Below are 21,514 nucleotides of genomic sequence, written 5' to 3'. Positions count from 1 at the left end.
TATATATATATATATATATATATATATATATCATAATGTCTTCCCTGTTACAAGAGAGGTAGGGGGGAGAGTTAAAGACCCCAGTGTCTTTACCTATTTATATTTTCTTAATTATTTTATTGGTTTTAATTGATTTATTGATGACATCAAGGAAGTGTCCCATTACCGCCCCCCCGGCCCTAGGTCGTCAGCTGGCTGTGTGGCTATCGTGTGTGTGTGTGTGTGTGTGTGTGTGTGGAAAGTTCGCAGGCCCAGGGTTCGAGCCCATCCCCAACCCCCACATCCAACGAAATTTGCGACACCAGATTCAATCCAGTTACGACAAATTACACGTTGATTCCCGGAATGGTCGAAATGCAGTTTGAAAAATTAAGGACACAAAACCATATTGGCTTCTGTGGATTGTGTTTGTTGCGCCACTACACACCTGCAGCACCACTACATACCTATACCACTACACACCTGCACCACCACTACATACCTGCACCACCACTACACACCTGCAGCACCACTACATACCTATTCCACTACACACCTGCACCACCACTACACACCTGCACCACCACTACACAGCTGCACCACTACTACACACCTACACCACCACTACACACCTGTACCACCACTACACAGCTGCACCACTACTACACACCTGTACCACCACTACACACCTGCACCACTACTACACATCTGCACCACTACTACACACCAGCACCACTACACACCTGCACCACCACTACACACCTGCACCACCACTACACACCTGCACCACCACTACACACCTGCACCTCTACTACACACCAGCACCACTACACACCTGCACCACTACTACACACCAGCACCACTACACACCTGCACCACCACTACACACCTGTACCACCATTACACACCTGTACCACCACTACACACCTGCACCACCACTACACACCTGCACCACCACTACACACCTGCACCACCACTACACACCTGTACCACCACTACACATCTGCACCACTACTACACACCAGCACCACTACACACCTGCACCACTACTACACACCAGCACCACTACACACCAGCACTACTACACACCTGCACCACCACTACACACCTGCACCACCACTACACACCTGTACCACCACTACACATCTGCACCACCACTACACACCTGTACCACCACTACACATCTGCACCACTACTACACACCAGCACCACTACACACCTGTACCACCACTACACACCTGCACCACCACTACACACCTGTACCACCACTACACATCTGCACCACTACTACACACCAGCACCACAACACACCTGCACCACCACTACACACCTGCACCACCACTACACACCTGCACCACCACTACACACCTGCACCAACACAGTAACCAGTCTTCCATCAACTTTAACTCGCCTGGTGTGTGGTGGCGTCGCTCTGCCAGATTTTCAGAGTTGGTGAATAAATTATGAAGGGGCGACAGTGGTAGACTCTGCTGACTATACACAAGTAGAGTTTCTTCTGGTGACTTTCCCTATGTAGAGTCGGCCTCCACTGGCTAGCCTCGAGCACAGGGGGAGAGGCTCGGTGCAAAGTGTTCGCGATTCTTATGTAAGAGCAGAGTTGCCGCCTCACGCAGTTTACGTAGAGTTGGTCGTCCTCCACGTAGACTCACTTCACCTGTAGTGTCCTTACGTAGAGTTTCTGTATGAGGACTTTACTAGATGCGAGGTTCACACGCTCGTTTTGATCAGGCCTACAGGGGGCTCAGAAGGTGGCCTGTATTTGTTATAAAGTTACAGGCTCGGTAGACGACCTGTAACTGGTATATAGGTATAACAGGTCAGCATATGACCTGTATCTGGTATTCAGGCTCAGGGTTATTAGCATATGACCTGTATCTGGTCATATGCTGACCTGTATTTAGTATACAGGTGCTGGCTCATCATATGACCTGTATCTGGTTTATGAATGTTTATGAATGTATATGTGTTCGTGTGCGCCTCTGTGTCTGAATCATTGGTGTGTATGAATATGTATGTGGCATTGTTTATGTATGATCTAGCGTGTACCTCTCTGCCTTTCAATATGTCTATCTATCATAGGAGCAGATAGACACGTGATAGATGCATAGACCATTGGAAAACCTCATTTTCTATGTTTCTGTAACTTCGAGGGTTGATGAAATTACCTGCTTGCAATTACCTAATAAGAATAGTACTATATAGAGTTTCACACTAGTGGTGCCCCATCTTACAAACTTACTCTTCGACCCTACAGCTTTTTAAGCCTTTGGATCCTGTCCACGTTCACTGTTCCGTCATTACGTTTATTCCATTCATGTATTAAGGTACTTCATTACGCTTTCTCTTAGCCATTTCATGTCTGATTCCATTTCATGGCGTCTGGTTATTCTGTCTCTGCATCTTTTACATAATTTGCTTGGTTAAAAAGGGCAGTGGTCCTACGAGAGATCCATGAGGTACGCCACTAGTGAATATAGCCTCTTTTAAGAAGGATTCCTTCTGTTGAGAAGGATCTATCTGTTCAAGTAGCCTTCCCCGTTTTCTTTACCCATCCTCACGTGTGGCGCAGCGTCAAATGCTTTCTGACAGTTAAAAAACGACCGGTCCACTCAGCCTTCTGTCTAAAACGGAGCTCACTTTCTCGTGGAAATCTATGAGGTGCATTACACGTGTTTGTGTCTGTCTGTCTCTTCTAGAGACAGACTGACAGACAGACAGACAGAAAACCACAATTCAGCTCTGCATAGCTTGGTCCACTGACGCTAAAACTTACTTGAAAAATCGCGCCATTTACCTCCAGTGGACAGGACTTCCCGAGCAAGACAGTGTGGCCCTCCCCTCACATAGAGTAATTAGTTCTCTGACTAGTTATGAGTAAGAGGTAATTAACACAAGGACGGCGGACCTGACCCACACAAGGGCCGTCGTGCTAACAGCACCACAAACTTTACGTCGTTGAGCAAGTCTTTTAAGTCGTCGTCGTCGTGTTTTGACTGTAGGTGGAAGGGCCCTGTGGGCGACGACGTCAAGATCCACAGGAACGACAGAGGCGACGGGGGGGTGGGGGTGTCGGTGTCGTGGCGACTTCACACTCCACGACTGCCACGACATAGGTCAATCATTAGTGTGTAGTCACACCACCAGGGGTCAGTCCTTGATGTGAGGTCACACCTCCTAAGGTCAGTCCTTGGTGTGAGGTCACACCTCCTAAGGTCAGTCCTTAGTGTGAGGTCACACCGTCAGAACTCATCCCTGGCGCTGAGATCAGCTGGGTGACCCCGTGTGACCCGTGACCCGTGACGTGATCGTGCCAGGACACCTGTCATCGAACCTGTGTGGCTGATGGCATACATACATACACACTGACAGGCTACAGATGAGGGCGTTTAGCCCACGTATGGTGGACCAGGCCACAGGTGTCCAAGGGCCTTTTGAAGTCTCCTGACGTTGGACCGTCTCTCTCTCTCTCCTGACGTGAATTATTGAGTGTCGTTCTCACCTGCGGATGGCTTGGCCCCCACTAGCCTGCAGGTAGGGCAAAGTACCTACCCCAGGGCGGCAGAGGGAACTGGGGCGGGTGGTATGCCATGCCTCCCTCCTCCTCCTCCTCCTCCTCCTCTTTCTCCTACTTTTCTCCATCCTCCTACTCTTCCTTCCTCCTCTTCCCTCCTAATCTTCCTTTTTCTCCTACTCTTCCTCGTCCTGTTCCTCCTACTCTTCCTCCTCCTTTTCCTCCTGCTCACCCTCCTTCTTTTTCTAGTCCTTCTGCTATTCCTCCTAGTCTTCCTCCTCTCCCTCCCACTCTTCCTTTTCCTCCAAGTCTTCTTCCTCCTCCGGGCAATGGAGGACCAATTTTGCCCACTCTGGCTTCTTACTGGCACGGAACCCCCTTTGATGGCCATGGAAATTCCTGATCGTAAGTTGCATAGAATTTCTTCGTCTGTTCCTCCCTTCCTTTGACGACCCCCCCCCCCCCCCTTCCAACCGTCTTGGCCGTGGGTATGACAAGGAAAGAGGAACCCCTCCCTCCCATTTTCATAAGGGTGTGAGATATTATACTCACTGAGAAGCGAGAAAGTTATACCAAACGAACTGCTGGTTTAGAATTCCTGTCCCGTGTTAGGATGAAAAGGGTCGTACCGTCTTACCTAAGGGTCGCACCGTCGTACCTAAAAGTCGTACCGTCGTACCCACGGGTCGTAACGTCGTACTCAAAGACTAGTAACGTCGTACCCAGGGGTCTAACGTCGTTCCCAGGGGTCGTACCGTCGTGGGGTCAAACATGCCTTAAGGACAAGTGTCCTTTTTCGTCCCTCCTTAACTTTATCTTCCCATCCATCAACTCTTTACCTGAAGCATCCTGGTCGAGGGTGAAGTGAAATATGGCACTGTGGAACGTGTAGTGAAGATGGCTTCGCTTGCTTCTCCTTCTGCAGTGATGATGATTGTGTGTGTGTGTGTGTGTGTGTGTGTGTGTGTGTGTGGTGTGGGAGGGGGGGGGGGGGTGAGATGGCCCTCCATTCCACGTCGAATGTTGCTCTGTATTATATTCCAGATTTATCTAGAATGTTCATGACTCTCGTATGATGTTCATGGTTGTCAAAAGGAAAAAAGATAATTGATGTTGATATTTCTTTATATGAGATGTTAAAGTTAGTTTATTATCCTCGTATGTCCAAATCATTTTCCGTAAGATTCGTGTATATATATATATATATATATATATATATATATATATATATATATATATATATATATATATATATATATATATATATATATAATTCAGTTAAAAAAGTATGGTAGGGATTCTGGTCCAATTAACTCCGCTCATTGATAGCTTTCAAATATGACATGCATAAATTCCTCTCTGGTCATTGAATTACGTATAGAATCATGTATGCTTTACATCTGATTCATTAGTGAGATACCGTTTTTTTTCACTGATTTATGATTTTACTTTTTAGAGTGCATTCGAGTGTGATGGTTGTTTAGTAAGAAAGGCAACTGACAGCCTCTTGTGTCATCATGTTAAATTTGACGGTATTTACAGGTTGAATTGCCAGATGACCAAGGGCGCCATCTACGACTATGAGCAGCTGACCTGTGACCAGAAGGTATGTCTGCAGACTCCTCTCACTCCTTCATTACTGGGGGAATTCATTGGCGTTGCTGAGGGACGAATGGACTGAAAGATGAGTGTGTTTCAAATGTTGGGGGGGGGGGGGGTGGATTCACGGGAGAGAGAGAGAGAGAGAAATGATCATGGGTATACATTAGGATACATGGGAAGGGCAGGTGGCAGAAGACCTGATGGTCTGTGATGAGGTTATATGCTGGAGGACAGTACATGGAAAGGGCAGGTGGCAGAAGACCTGATGGTCTGTGACGAGGTGATGTGCTGGAGGACACAGTACATGGGAAGGGAATGTTGGGGGGAAGGGTCTGCCTGGGGAAGGGGAACGTCGACAAGATAAAGTAGGTCGTTTGGGTCAGACAACAGGAACCGGAGGGAACCCGTTTCCACCGGTCACAAAGCTGAAGAAAACTGTTGTGGGATCGTAAAAGCCATGGACCATAAATGATGAAAGCTACAGGACTGGATAGTCTATAGTATGGTCATGAGGAACGTAACACGTTGTTTAGGGGGATTTGATCCAGTGATCCTATCACTGGATACCCTATTCCGGCGGAACGTATGTCATAGAACTGTTTACATGCCGTAAATACACGTCCCGTTTTAACTCTGTGTACATTCCACTTGTCCTTTCGTCTGCGCAGAAGCTGCTGGGCCAAGTGTTGAGCTGCCTGGACGAGCGGGCGCAGCAGCTAAGGTCAAGCCTGAAGGGCTCGCGGGGTCACATCAACAAGGCGGGCTTTGCCTCGGCGGCGCCCGTCTCCAAAGACCACCCGTCGGGCAGGTCGGAGGCGGCGGCGCTGAGGGAGGTGACCCGCTGCGTGGAAGTGCTGGAGACCATCAAGCGGATGGGGTCCAAGGCCCGAGTGCCGGTCGTCCTCGTCTACCGTGAGAGGAAGCATCGCACGCACCACCGCCACCAGGAGAAAGGCCAGAGCAACAAAATCGTCTTCGCCAAGGAGAAACGCGACTTCCTCAGCTTGCTGGGTCTCCCCGGGGCGATGATCTCCGAGAAGGGCATCGACTTCACCGTGCGGCCGAACACCGCGTCTGTCCAGAGGCGGCAGAAGGAGGCCATGAAGAACAACAACACGACAGAAACGACGGAGGTGGGCGAACTCGAGCCCGACGAGAAGAACGGCGGCGCCGCCGTGCAGACGGACCTGGACGACTCGGAGTCACCCAGGACGACCCGGAAGATCCTGCAGCAGTACCTGCCCTTCAGGAAGAAGGGCTCAGTCAGCCCCCAGCCGGACGAGAGCACCACCGAGGAGCTGGACTCCGACACCAAGGAAGAGGAGGAGTTCGCGGACGTCCGCTCGACGCTCAGCTGCGACAGCTGCAGCTCCGACGAGAGCAGCGACACGGACGTCGAGGCTGACCTGGCCACAGACACGGCCGTGTCCGAGGCCTACGTCCACCGGGAGTCCATCAAGCCGCCGCCCTTCCACGAGATGGGTTTCACGTACATAACTCTGGCGATGGAGAAGCTCGGGGTCAAGAACACGGCCCGCCTCGTCTGCCCCTTCGTCAGGGTCTCAGTCAGAGGTAAGGCTCTACATTTTTAGTATCTTCCTGTCGCTTATCCGTGGAAAGATGTTTCCTAACATCCCTCCTGATTGCTTGCTTTCGTAGCGCCCACTTATCTTCCCTAGTTTTCTATAGCCCTGCTTTGAACGATCCTTCCCGCTTCAAAACATCGTCTAAGGCTTCTAAGTCATACTAAGATCCTCTTTTTCCCTTCTAACTTATGAGGCTCTTTGGAGTATCTTCGTCCTCTCTTCGTAGCCAGACCCGCCAAAGTAGGCACCAACCAGTGTAACTGCACATTTTTCCATTTTTCAACCCTATAGACTCCTCTGAAACAGTTGATGTTCTCTGCGGGAACAGCGGCGAACATCTATGTTCTAGGAAACCGGCCGACGTCAATTGATCAGCTAGGAAGCAGAGGCCATCAATTGATTGTTCTCTTAGGAAACAGCGGCCGTTTGTCAAATGACGTTCTGGGGAAACAGCGACCAAACAACATCAGCTGATGTGCTAGCTATTCCCGCCTGTTTTAGATAACCACCTAACTTACCGAATCATGAGTAAACTGGAGAGGTCTCTCTTCCATCGCAAAAAAAAGTGTGGAGAGAGAGAGAGAGAGAGAGAGAGAGAGAGAGAGCTCTTCTCATTATCCCATCGACCATCATCATGACCACATAGTGACCCCAAGCTAAATACGTAGGTTGTTGGATGACCAAATTATTATGAGGAACAACTGATAAAAATGGGTGAGGTAAGTAAAGATGAGAATAACCTGAGAAACGTGAGGATAAGTGACTTACAGGGTCAAATTGACTGGCATACATAAGGTGGAGGGAATATCACGTAACAGCACTTAATATTCTCGTTATTTAATCTCGGTACTGGCCGACCTACGTAACTGATTTTAGGTGTAAAGAGTTGGAATATTTCCAACCACTCTGACTTGTGTTGTTAGAATTGAAATATGCCCTTAATATATCCATGCTTTTCACCTCAGATGCTTTGTAAGCCTGAGATTAGTTTTCAGTATAAAGAAAAAAATTATCTTTCGTATCCTCCCGTGACTGTTCATGTGAAAGTGTAATATTTCTAAATATGCAGTTAACTAGAAATCTCATTTGAAACAAAATGTCATCTCACGTTTCTCTGTGGCATCAAAAGCTGTCAGAAATATTCACATCCCCTCCTGCCGCTCATTTACCACTGGACCAGGTCAACACAAAGGTAGTAATATAATTTTCTACGTTTTTTTGCAACTTTTATGTACTAATATATCATTTTACGGTCTTTTTCCACACAACTTGATGTAAGTATACATTTTCGTGTCATAGCAAACATGTAGGGTCGTTTTATCCTTACACTGAGGTAAGGTCAAGCCCATTAACCTGTATACTCTATATACTTTGCCCCCAACGTCTAAAGAGTGGAGTAACACCCATAACTGTAGTCTGGAATTTTGGCTCGAGTTAGTGCCACTTATAAAAAGGTATGACCTTTAATTTAACCTGGTTCATAACGACTTTGATTCCATCTCTGGCCATGGAACTTACTACAAGTGCTTTTGGTCCTAAATAATTTTTCTGTCTGAATTACTATTTTGAGCTGCAGGAGACATGTCCCATAGAACTATGCTGCACTGCAAGTGACAAGTTTTCTTAGAAACAATTCAAAGACCAAATGTTTTTTTTTTTTTTTAACTAGGCATCAATTTATAAGGTTCCTTTTTTTTCTAATTATAATCTTTGGGGAAAGTGGCGCTGAAATATACATAAGACAGTGAGTCACCTCGTTCTTGTATGTATTTATCGTTAGAAAGTATTAGCTTCGATGTGGGAGCTTACCGTATTAAAGCCATCATTTTCTGTGATATATAAGTCAATGAAAATGGTCTTGTGGTTTGCATGAGAAACTCGTCCATTTCAAGTTTTTTTTTTTTTCATTCTCATCGTAAGTTAAAGATTTTACCTTTTAGGATACTTTCTCGTGCCTCCCTGGTTTAGTCAGTGTGTGCCCATTCAGCTTTACCCAGCCTGCCTTACTTAGCTAACTTTATCCAGCCAGTCTTGCCCAGTATTTTCTTACAAAGCTTACCTTACATAGTTAGCCTCACCCCAGTTTGTCATACCTAGCCTTCTCTAACCATAAACCTTACAGATGTAACCTTACCCAACGTGCTTTATCTAGTTAGCCTAACACAGCCTTCTTTTCTCAGCCAGCCTTCCCTAATCAACTTTATCCAGGTTGCTTTACCTAGCCTGCCTCATCATGTCATCCTTACTCAGCTCATAGTTTGCCTTAGTCAGTCCGGCCTTCCTCACTTAGTCCAGCTTGCTTTTCTGGGTCCAGCCAGCCTTGCTCAACCTAGCCTTCCTTAGTGATGCCAGCCTGCCTTACTCACTTCAACCTGCTTCACTCAGCCCAGCCTGCCTTACTCATTTCAACCTGCCTGACTCATCCAGCTTGGCTTACTTAGCCCAGACTGTCTTACTCTGTACTCTGCTTAGCTTGCCTTACTCAGCCCACCTTGCTTTTTTCAGTCCAGCCTGATATACTCAGCTTAGTTTGCCTTAGTTCACCCTGTCTTACTCAATTCAGCCTGCATCACTCAGCCCAGCCTGTCTTGCTCTACCCAACCTTTCCTGATCATCCCAAAGCCAAACCTGCCTTACCTACTTTGCAGTACACACTCCAGCCTGTTTTATTTGGCTTGCCATATCTATTAAAGCTTGTTTTACTTAGCCTGCTCTTTTCAGAACTGCTTTCCTGTCATAAAACATTGGTCTTTTAGGCTTGCAGTCTTACATATTTTCAAGTTATCTCTCCACGTCAAGTTTCAGTCATTAGGCAGTATCTGTCATTACTGAGCACCATGTCGTAGCCAACCGACCCTCTCACTCTGCACTGCCACCCCTTTTTGATTAAATATATCTAGCAACCTGCCAGAGCCATGGAATCCAACCACCCCTCTGTAATTGCATTGCTGAAACTACACTTTTTGAGTCACTCGCTCTGAAATTCAATATTTCTACCTTTTTTAATCTCAACCTCGAACATCAGACCAGAATGGTGAACTGGTGGGGGCTGGATTGGTCCAGGAGACAGCAGAATGGGAAGTGGTCAACAAGAACTACCTGAGGGCGCCGTCCCTTGTCCACCTTCAACGTCCCTTGGAGGAGATGCCCCAGGGTAAGATTCTGCTTCATTCCACTTGTCCCTGCTATTATATAATGATAGATGTCTTCATATTTCAGTTGGTTGACTTGCATATGCACTGTACCTAAAATAAGGTGTATTTTAGACTTGTCATTTGACATTTATATACAGACAATAATATGGATTAATATTTAGCTTTAAAGTATATTGCACTAATAGATATACAGGATGACAGGTAAACGTAATGCAAATGAGGGATATTGATATATTCAAAAACTTTGTACTTATATGGATTTATTGAGAGACTTGAATGAAATAGACTTATGCATTTTCATATTTTCATTTTTTACAGATATATTTTTTAATGATAGATTATATATAGAGAGTAATGCATGGATAAAAGTGGTCATGCATGGGTCGTGAATACTGGTGTATTTAGATATGCAGTGGAATGAATGCAGCAAAGAGACAGGAATACTATACACATGAAAATGCCATGAAAACCTTGTTGATAGATTTGAAAGTACTGAGAGAAACTTCAGAACCAATAGATTAAAGTACAGGTATTTCTTAAAATCATTCAGAACATACATTTTTTTATTCTTGTATACTATATGATGGTTGAGGAAACAAAGATTGTAAGAACTGCTTTAGTTTAGAACAAGTAAAATACCTCATTATATCCATAATGAGGGTACCATCCACCATGAAAAATGATAGGTCACTAAGCCAAAGTATCTGCTAAGACCATCTGTAAGGAAATATGTTATTTTTTCTACATTTACAGGTTTGGATTTTTTTTTATATGATTATGCTTTTGTAGGTTGATAATGCTACAATTCTATGGGAATGATGACAATTATAGAAATTTTGCTTTTACAGTAGTATCAGGAACAATGTGAAGGACAAGGGTTATGCTATAATTGTCTTGACCCCTGATGGCCATGTTGCTACCGGTAATATATCATTTTAGCTCTGCCACTCAACTAGCCTTGGATATTGAACAATTTTGTTTTGTAATGGCATAGTACCGATTAGGGAACAGGAGTGATGGAGAGTGATTTAGAATATTGTGTTCTGATCTACATGGTAAAGTAAGTTGAAAGTAGTAAAGGTTATAAAGATTGGGGAATATGTAGGATTAAGTAATGTAAAAGTAAGTGAAACATATAAGAAATAAGCAGAACCTATGAAAACTCCACCAAACTTCTGCAGAGATATATATACTGTTGTGGTAATAAACCAGTGTTAATGTTGTCTGATCTTGCTGGGGTGTGCATGGATTGGCTGATTGTGAGAGGGTTGGTAGGTGGAGTTAATGTCCACTGGTGAATCATCTGTTTGTGTACATTCATCAGCAATTAATATAATCGTGTATTAGACAGAGATGTTTTGCAAATCCTGATGAATTTTACAGAGATGTGTAACATTGTAGTGTATTTGACAGAGATGTGGGATGAAACATATTTTACATTGAATTAGATAATGATGTACTGTTCCTTATTTATATTATCTTGCATGTGAAATTTGTCTTTCCTGGGTGAAATGCTCATAATTATGGGAGTGATGAAAATTGCCTATGTTATCTCATTAAGGAAAACAGGAAGCAGGCTAATGATATCTTGCCCACAGACATGGCTATCTTCCTGGAAGTTCGTCATCTAAAACCAGCCCGAGGTGTCCTTTCCACCCTTTGCTACACTTTTCTTGAGCGTCGAGACCTATCCAACGGTGACTTCATCTGTGAACTGTAAGTCCTACATCATGGTGGCCACATTTCCCCCCTATTCGCCATACTCTGCTTCTTCATCCCCAATACCCCATCTGATAGTCAAGCACCCAACTGCATGTTGTGGTGGCCCTCAGCCCATATCACTTGGAGATCAGTATTCCTCCCAACCTGATGATACTTCTCAGTCCATATAATTTATTGCCACTCTCCCGACATCCTGTACCTTTTGATGAACACCTACTATATGTTCTTCAAGTTACAGCTCTCTGCTTTTATATCATGAGTGTCTCTCATAGTAAGATTCAAATGAATATCTTTTATCCTCTAAGGCTTAGTCATCTATTCTGGATGCTACCTCACTCATGTGGGGAATAATGAATATATATATATATATATATATATATATATATATATATATATATATATATATATATATATATATATATATATATATATGTATTATCCCTGGGGATAGGGGATTAAGAATGCTTCCCACGTATTCCCTGCATGTCGTAGAAGGCGACTAAAAGGGGAGGAAGCGGGGGCCTGGAAATCCTCCCCTCTCGTTTTTTCTTTTTTAATTTTCCAAAAGAAGGAACAGAGGGGGCCAGGTGAGGATATTCCAAAAAAGGCCCAGTCCTCTGTTCTTAACGCTACCTCGCTAACGCGGGAAATGGCGAATAGTTTAAAAGAAAGAAAGATATATATGTATATATATATATATATATATATATATATATATATATATATATATATATATATATATATATATTTTTTTTTTTCATACTATTAGCCATTTCCCGCGATAGCGAGGTAGCGTTAAGAACAGAGGACTGGGCCTTTGAGGGAATATCCTCACCTGGCCCCCTTCTCTGTTCCTTCTTTTGGAAAATTAAAAAAAAACGAGAGGGGAGGATTTCCAGCCCCCCGCTCCCTTCCCTTTTAGTCGCCTTCTACGACACGCAGGGAATACGTGGGAAGTATTCTTTCTCCCCTATCCCCAGGGATATATATATATATATATATATATATATATATATATATATATATATATATATATATATATATATAGACACATATATCTTCACCTGGCTCTCTCATCTGTACATTTAGATGATGATACAGAAGGGGATGATTTTTGACCTCTCCTACACTCTTGGTTTGCCTAAATATTATATGCTGCATCTCTCTTACTTATCATCTCTGTCTTCTTGTACCTTTTTCAAATCTTTTCATATTTTTTCATACTTGATCACTGTTCAGATCTTGTATGACCCCGCCATACCTCTTACCTTCCATCTGTATCCATATCGACCATAGTTACCTTTTACACACCCACACCTCTAATTTCTCCTTGCTTTCCCTTACGTCCCTTTGTATCACCTTGTCATAAAAATTTACCACCTACAGTCACCTGTAGTTATTCGGCATCGTATGTGATTAACTCCTACACCTTTTTGCTACCACCTAAACTTAGTTCACCTACCACTACCTTTTTACTAACTACCATTTAATTCCAGTGGAATTTGCTTCTATTACCTTACATTTGCACTTTATTAAGTTGCACTTATTTCCACTGTATCATATAACCTCTACATCCCACTGAGTAACTTCCACAGCAACTTATTATTACCACAGTCCAGTTACTTACTATTTGCTGCTCTGTTCTAAAGAAGCCATGTACCACTGTTATGTCACAACTCTTGTAACCATTACTTACATCACTGTTCCCGTAGAAGAATGGTTCCCTGCCAGTGGGCCATGGGAGTTGTTATAGGCTCATCATATGATTATTACTGATTGACCATAATAACTGATGATTCTGTATTTTCAGAATATTAATAAAATAATTTTAGAATGTTTATATTAATTCAGTTTTGTTATGTGTTGCCTGTATGTATCCCCTACAGTAATCGGATATTGATGAAAATTTCCCTTAAGGGTGCATGCATTTTACTGGTTGATTAAATAAGAGGTGGGCTGCAAGTTCTTTAGATAAGTTTTACTGGGCTTCCACCTCAAAAAGGTTGGAAACCACCACCCTAGAACCTGCCTGACTACCAGTTAAGCTGCTGTTCCCTCTGAATCTTTCCACCTTCCATTTACAGTGCAGAACCCATTGAACTGCCACTGGCAATACAATTCTCCCATTATGTATTTAACTGTCACTTACATTACGAATATAACCCACCTGTCACTTTTTTGCTGTGTAACTAAAATCTATCAAATTGCATTACATATTTTTCTTTCACATTTCTCCTGCTACGTACATTAGTGTCTCCCACTTATTTTTCTTTCACATTTTTCCTTCTATGTATATTAGTGTCCCCCACAACTTATATAATTCTTGTCTACTCTGTAGATCCTCTTATAAACCCATGCAGTTACCAGAATCATCTATCTACCCACCACTGACACCCTCAACCACCTTACAACTCACCTACCAAGTATTTTCACCATCTGTTCCACCAGAATTCATGTATGAACCACCCACCTAATTGCCACCAGCACCATTACTGATGTGTCGTCTCCGGCAGGTATGGCCCACCAGTGGACTACACGAGGAAGGCACTTAGCACCTACACAGAGAAGGCTTTCTTTCTCCATCTTGAGGTTCGCCTTCAGATGGCCAAGTGTGAGGTTGAGTCCCTTGATTCACAGCACTCCATCAACTCCAGCTGAGAGATGCTACAGTCCAGTAACTCCATCTGAGGCACCAAAGGACATTTGCTTCAGCATAGTTACCAAAGACTGTTCACTCCTATTTAGTCACTGAAGGCCATTAACTCCAGCTTTGTCAACAAAGCCCCAGTCACTCCAACTGGGAGTCATTTCATTCCATTAAATCCAGTTGAAAGACACTGCAGTCTACAGCTGAAAGATATAATGTTAGGATTTGTGCTCATTTATTTTAAGGTAATGAACACTGTGGGTATCTTCAGCTGCAGGAAAATTTCCTGGAAAAGTGTTTTGTGAAGTTATGTCCTTCAGAAGTTTAAGATCAAGGCTTTAAGTTCATGTTTTTGTAAAATTATGTATTGGTTGTAAATTTGTCTTGATGTTTTTGTCATAATCATGGTTTGCAAGTGATCATTGTTACCATATGGATGAGGTTACTAGATGATAAGTAAGCTGTGGAAGGTGACTACAGTCTTTGCAAAGAAAAGAAAAAAAATAACTTCTTGAAGATAAGGCTTTCATGCATTAGATTTTATTTACAAACAAATCTTATTACTTGCTTTTTGTAGGGATACTGTATGTCTGGCAGCATGTTATAGTCTAAGAAGTCTGGTGACTTGGTTTGCTATCTCACTTATCTTGTGTTACTGAGTGAGTTATTTGTCCACTGTCTTTGTGCATAGTGATATTTTCACTGTTTCTTTTTTGGATGATATTTTTCCTGCTGCTTGTAACTAACCCTGAGTCATAAGAAGTTGTCCTAGGAAGAAAAGACCTTTAGTCTCACTTAGAAGCAGGAAAAGATTGCCATGGGGTACTTGAGTAGTCCTAGGAAGAAAAGACCTGTATTCTCACTTAGAAGCAGGAAAATGTTACTGCAAGGTAACTGAGGCTGCAAATCTTGGCAGCAGATTTCTAAAACTGCACCATACTGAAAAACATATGATATCCCCACCATATGAAAGTAATTAGATTTGTTTGTCAAACATAACTTTACACACAAAAGCCATAATTTGCATGGTAATCTTCAGATTTCTAGCCAGAGATTGAATCTTAATTCTCAATTTTTTTCATTTAGGGCTAATGAGCCATTGATTACTGTACATAAATGTACACACAACTCACTGTTACCTCAAGGGTGAACTGGAACTGAAGGCTATCTGATGTGACAAATCATTTTGTCTTGTTGGTTTCATCTGTATTAGGAAGATACGGAAGTGCTGCCTGCCATTGTTTCTGGCATAAGGAAGATGTGGTCATGCTGACTGCCACTGTCTTCAGCATTAAGAAGATGTATATGTGCTGTCTGCCTGACTGTAGTGTTTGGGAGAAGTGAGCATGCTAGCTATCTTTGTCTAAAGCATTTGGTAGGCACGGATGTGCTGGCTCTCATGATGTACAACAATTAGATGTAGACATGCTGGCTACCACTGTCTCCAGCATTTGGAAAGTGTAGATGTGCTGTTTGCCACTGTCTCCAGCATTTGGAAGACATGAATGTGTTGGCTGCCACTTTCCAGCATTTGGAAGATGTGGATGTGCTAGCTGCTACTCTCCACCATTTTGATGATGTGGATGTGCTGTCTGCCACTCTTCAGCATTTGGAAGATGTGGATGTGCTGGGTACCATTTTCCACCATTTGGGAGATATGGGTATGCTGGCTGCCACTACCCATCATTTACAAGATGTGGATGTGCTGGCTGCCACTCCCCAGCATTTAGAAGATGCAGATGTGCTTGTTGCTGCTGTTTCCAGCATTTGTAAGGTGTGAATGTGCTGGCTGCCACTATTTCCAGTATTTGGAAGATGTGGATGTGCTTGCTGCCACTTTCCCAATTGTTTGGAAGATGTGGATGTGCTGGCTGCCACTTTCTATGTTGTTTGGAAGATGTGGATGTACTGGCTGCCACTCCCCAGCATTTGGAAGATGCGGATGTACTTGTTGCCTCTGTTTCCATCATTTGTAAGGTGTGAATGTGCTGGCTGCCACTTTCCCAATTGTTTGGAAGATGTGGATGTGCATGCAGCCACTTTCTCTCTGTTGTTTGGAAGATGTGGATGTGCTGGTTGCCACTGTCTCTATTGTTTGGAAGATGTGAACGAGCTGGCTACCATTGTCTCTAGCATTTTGAACATGTGGATGTGCTGGCATCCGTTGTCTCCATCATTTGGAGGACACGGATATGTTGGTTGCCACTAGCTCCTATATTTAGATGATGTGTACGTGCTAGTTATCACTGTGTTGGGTATTTGGGAGATGTGAACAAGCTTGCTGCCTCTGTCCACAGTTTTTGGAAGGTGTGAATATTTGATTCATGAAAACAATCTTCTGCCTTGAACTTGTTGTTGTCTGTTATGAAACTGTTATCTCTGGATATGTAAAACTGTCATATGTCCATATCATGTAAATATCTTAGGGGCATGATCATGAATGTTCATGAATTTTTTCACAACATTGGTGTGTTCCCCTGTTCATCCTTAGGGCCAGAATGGCATATGCCATATCATACACTTCTGTGATATTCTCAAAAGCTATAGGATACGTATGAGTATCTCATATGGGATGGTGCCTCTGTAATAGGTTTTGGCACGACCTCTTCCCCAAGCCTTTATAGACATTCCACTGATAAACACCCATAATTTCGCCTTTTTACACAGTGAGTTTTGGAAACACAAGCACCAGGTATTGTTGTGTCTCAAGAGTCAGGATATCTGCACCAACACACGATTGTTTGGAATATTGTGCTAGGCATTATGGCCTCCCTCTGGTGAAACTTAAATCTGTACGACTTAGTGCAGCTGCAGAGCAGACAGACCTCTGTTAACATGATTAACATTAACATATAATCATTTAAATGTAATGCCGCAGAAAAATACATGTCAGTTAAAGGGTATTAGATACGTCATTTATGTAAGATGAAAAACTTTAATGTGAAAAATTTACTAATTAAAACCCACTTACTGAGCACAGAAGGTTGGAAAATAAGAGAAGTGGGAAGGGCCAGTTAGAGGGACAAGCAGAGTGTAGGCTTTAGGTTCAGTAAAGATTAGGGTGAAGGATGGTCAATAAATGTTAAGGTTAAAGTTTATGGTGGGAGTGAGGCATGGTCATTGTGAATATTATGGACAGAATTAAGGCTATGGCAGTAGTGAGGTATTAGGGCTAAAGGCAGTAGTTTAAAACAGGAAAACATTAGCTGCCACTATAGAGAGATTCCAAAGATGGTGGTTCAGGTGGTAATGATAGTGATTGTTTGAGGCATTACTATATTGTAAATATAACAGCTAGAGTAAAGTTTTGGGGAAATTTTTGATGAAGATTTCAGATTTTTTTTAACATTGGCAGAGCACAGAATAGAAGATCAAAGTAAAGCCATATGAAGGAAGGGCAGAAACTCCTAGGCTAAACTAGGTGGAATATGAGAACTGATGGTTCAAAGTAAGTGATAGGGTAGAAGCTGATAGTTTGAGGGGAGGTGTAAGAGCTTTTCTGTGACTGAGTGAAAGGGAGGGTAAGAACTGATTGTGTGAGTGTTATTAAAAGGGAAAGTGACAGCTGGGACAGGAGAGGATGGAAGATGACAGGTAGCTGTGTGCCTTGTTGGGACAGTAACAGTCTGATGTGGAGAGTGACAGCTAAGTTTTAGTATTGAGGGAGGGGGACATCTGATGTTATGTAACTGAGAGGGAGATTGATATCTGACAGCTTAGAGACAGAGTGACATTTCTTTGACTTGGAGGATAACAATGCCCAGTTTTACTTTGAGGGTAGGTGAAAGCTAACAGTCCGACTGTTATGGAAGATGGACAAGAAAAGGATGAAATTTGACAGTGAGAGTGGGAGACAGCACTTTAGAAAAAGGAATGTGGGCTAAAAGCCTGACATCAGAGTATCGCAGAGCAGTGAATAGCTGATCATAAGAGATGATAAGGAGAGCATAACAGGGAATGGGAGTTCATGAGAAATGATAGGGTACTGCTTTGAGTGGGATGCCAACAGATTATTACAATGAGTGGGAGGAAATAGGACAGATGTTAAGTGTATTCCAATGACTGGGTGAAATAAGTGTTAAGTTGAATGGAAAAGAAAGCAGGTTGAGCATGAAGCATTACAGTGAATGAAAGATTATGAGGGCTGACAATGAGAGTACTGTAATGAATGGGAAAGCATAGGGACTGATATTGAGAGAATTATGAGAAATGGAATGGCATGAGTGGTGAATGTGAGATTATTACCATGGATGGGAGAGCTTGAAGGCTGAGAGTGAGAGTATAACTGTTAATGGGAGAGTTTAAGGGTAAGAGTATTATATTGAATACAAGATCTGAGGGCTAATATTAGGAGTTGTACACTTTAATGGCTCGTCGTGAAGGTTGATTTGGAAAGTATTCTTGAAGGTGGAGAAGCATAATGACTGACATTGAAAGTATTGCTGTTGATTTGAGAAAATGCAAATTATTTTAAAACTCATTGGTAAAGAAAATATTATTATGCTGTAATGATGATCAGTGGTGGTGCATAATTAGCTTGCTTGCAACGAGACTGTAGCATGCTGCAATGAGATTGTATTCTACTGCAATGACATGCCAGATGCAATGAGACTGTAGTCTACTGTATTGTAGCATGTTACAACAATGCTATAGCCTGCCACAATGCCAGTTGAGGCTGTTACAGTGTTCTAGTCTGCTACAGTAATGCTGCAGCCTTCTACAGCAACTCTTTAGCTTGCTACAGCAATGCTGTCGCTTGCTAAAATGCTGTAGTCTCCTACAATAACTCTATAGCATGCTACAACAATGCTGTAGCTTGGCCAAACAAAACTATCAATCTCAAGATTTGTCAACCATACTTAGGTTAGTTTAAAGTTTATAATCATTGGTATCATAAAGAATTCATATGCTTTATAGAAAAGTTTTTAAGAAAAGTATTGAATTAAAATGCACAGAAATACAAGAGAGCATTAAATAGAATGCATATATAGAATTAGTATATAGTTAATACTTTTATCAAAATTAGCTCTACCTCATAGGGAGAAACATAGATTTTGGCTGTAAACTTGATTTAGAGATAGCAACAAGTACTTATTGCTTAGACAACATAGGCATAAGAGAGTTTCTTACCTTCCTCTGGAGCAATAAGCTAAGGCAAAATATTAAATGCAGATTACCTTACCCTGAGCTAAGGAACTAACCTTGAGTCTGACATGCATGTTATTCTCTCTAGGCTGGTGAGGTGGTCACTAATTATGGATAAAGCTCTGCTTCAGGGTTGTCCCTCTCCGGCTGGTGAGCTGGTCACCAGTACTAGATTAAGTACTCCAGAGTTGTCCTCCTGCAGGCTGATGAGCTGGTCACCAATACTAAAGTACATCTGGATTGTCCTCCAGGTTGTTGTACTGGTCACCAGTACTGATTATAATATGCCTTCAGGGTTGTCCTCCTCCAGGTTAGCAAACTGGTTACCAGTACTAGATAGAGTACTTTTCAGGCTTCTTTAGGTTTGTGAACTGGTCACCAGTACTACTGAATCTTCATAGCGGTCCAATTTTCTGATTGTTGTGTAATTTTTATCTTATTGTAATCAAACAGTGCAATAATTAACTTTCGTTTTTAAGCATACATTAGTGAACTAAGAAATGCAGTTTTTGGGATTACATTTTCTTCTGGTACTTTATATATGATAAAGTAACCATTAGATGCATTATCTTAAATTGTGACATATTGTACTGGTGTACAGAACTGGATTGTTAACAAAAGATCATTTGTTTATATCTGCAGCTGCCACATTGTGAGAGGAAGATAGTTATAAGAACTAAGTCTGTTTTGGGGGTCTCTTTCTTATCCTTGGTGATAAAGATATTTGATCATGAAATGCAATTATGTTATTGGCACTAACTGGTCCAAAACTGACAAGCAATTGTCAGTATACTCTCCCAACAAAACTTTTTGTTTCAAACAACCAAACTTCAATAGAACTAGCGCAAAAATAATCAAATAAACAATTCACAGGGGCTGATGGCATAATGGGAACGCTTTGGCCGGCAGCTGCACTGAACCCTGCAATTAGTAGGCTTTCACCACTGACAATGGTATTTGTCTAGATTTCTTTACCATGAGACCTGATTAACTATTTAGCTACGAAAAGAGTACCACACATATCAGTATTTCAAATTTGGTGCTTCTTATATATATATATTATGAATTTCTTTTGAATTCCTAATAAACTAAGTTGAAAATTTTTTTGTTTTATGCATCCTTTTCCTTCTCAGATCAGTTAACTGTCAAAGTTTGCTCAAGCAACAACCCTGCAAATCTGGATGGTTCACAACAGAGACTTTTATAAAGAAGGGCATCATAGGCTGGGCCATAGTAAGAAAATCTAAAATGTTCGAAAGAAGTGCATGACCAACATGAAATACAGAGGTAAGATGACAGACTCTTTCCTGCCAGGATAGTGTATTTTTTGCTGATATTCTCTTTCCACCTCATGATTATCATCACTAACTGAAAGTGCTTTGCTGAAAGAGTTTTTCAGAGGTCAAAAACATGGGTGAAGTTGAGCGTCCACAAACCCTAAACCAGAATGACCATCATTATCAGCATTAAAGTTATTAAATGCACCCCACTTCTATAAACTTCCCACAGTAGTACATTGCAGAATTTAGAGTTGCCCTTACATTTCTTAGCTGAACTGCATCATATGCTTGTTTTATGGAAAACAACCAATTTGATTAATACAAATCATAGAATTGAAAGGCCATACATTCTTGAAAAAATAACCATAAGGAGTGCCCCAGGCCAAAAGGGGGTCTCAGGCCACAAGGGAGCCCCCAGACCAAAAGGGGATCTCAGGCAACAAGGGGGTCCCCAGGCCAAAAGGTCTCAGACCATAAGGGCCACAAGTTTAGCCTTAACCCAACAAGGAGACCTTCATACTACATGGTTTCCAAACCAAAAGGGGAGATCCAAGGTTGAAAAGAAGAGCCCCACAACACAAGGTGGACCCTATTCTAAAAGGGAGCCTCCGGCCATAAGCTGGATGTCAGGCACAGGCTCGGCTCTTGGCCAGAAACTGGGCCCTACGCCACAAGCTAGGCCCCAACCCAAAAGGGTGCCTCAGACTACAAGTTCAGACCTTGGCCAAGTTAGGCCAAAGCTGGTCTCCAGACCACAAGCTGGACCTCAGGCCACAAGGAGTATCTCGGGTCATAAGCTGGACCCCAGGCCACAAGCTGGACTCTAGGTCAGAAGCTGGGCCCCAGATCACAAGATGAGCATTAGG

General features: G+C 42.6%; 1 protein-coding gene across 1 annotated transcript in view; it reads left to right on the top strand.

Moving 5' to 3' along the window:
* LOC139746374 (uncharacterized) overlaps positions 1-20,468 on the top strand; it is a 124,599-nt gene extending 104,131 nt beyond the window's left edge. Inside the window, exons 2-6 of the mRNA XM_071657573.1 lie at positions 5,054-5,117; positions 5,782-6,685; positions 9,725-9,853; positions 11,453-11,570; positions 14,090-20,468. Of these exons, the coding sequence (XP_071513674.1) occupies positions 5,054-5,117; positions 5,782-6,685; positions 9,725-9,853; positions 11,453-11,570; positions 14,090-14,234 (1,360 nt within the window). The 3' untranslated portion in view covers positions 14,235-20,468. The remainder of the gene's footprint in view (positions 1-5,053; positions 5,118-5,781; positions 6,686-9,724; positions 9,854-11,452; positions 11,571-14,089) is intronic.
* The last annotated feature ends 1,046 nt before the right edge of the window (positions 20,469-21,514 follow it).

Source organism: Panulirus ornatus, chromosome 64, assembly GCF_036320965.1.
Source record: "Panulirus ornatus isolate Po-2019 chromosome 64, ASM3632096v1, whole genome shotgun sequence".
NCBI classification, from domain to species: Eukaryota; Metazoa; Arthropoda; class Malacostraca; order Decapoda; family Palinuridae; genus Panulirus; species Panulirus ornatus.
Note: the sequence above shows the minus strand (reverse complement) of the source record. Positions and strands in the feature narration are given on the sequence as shown.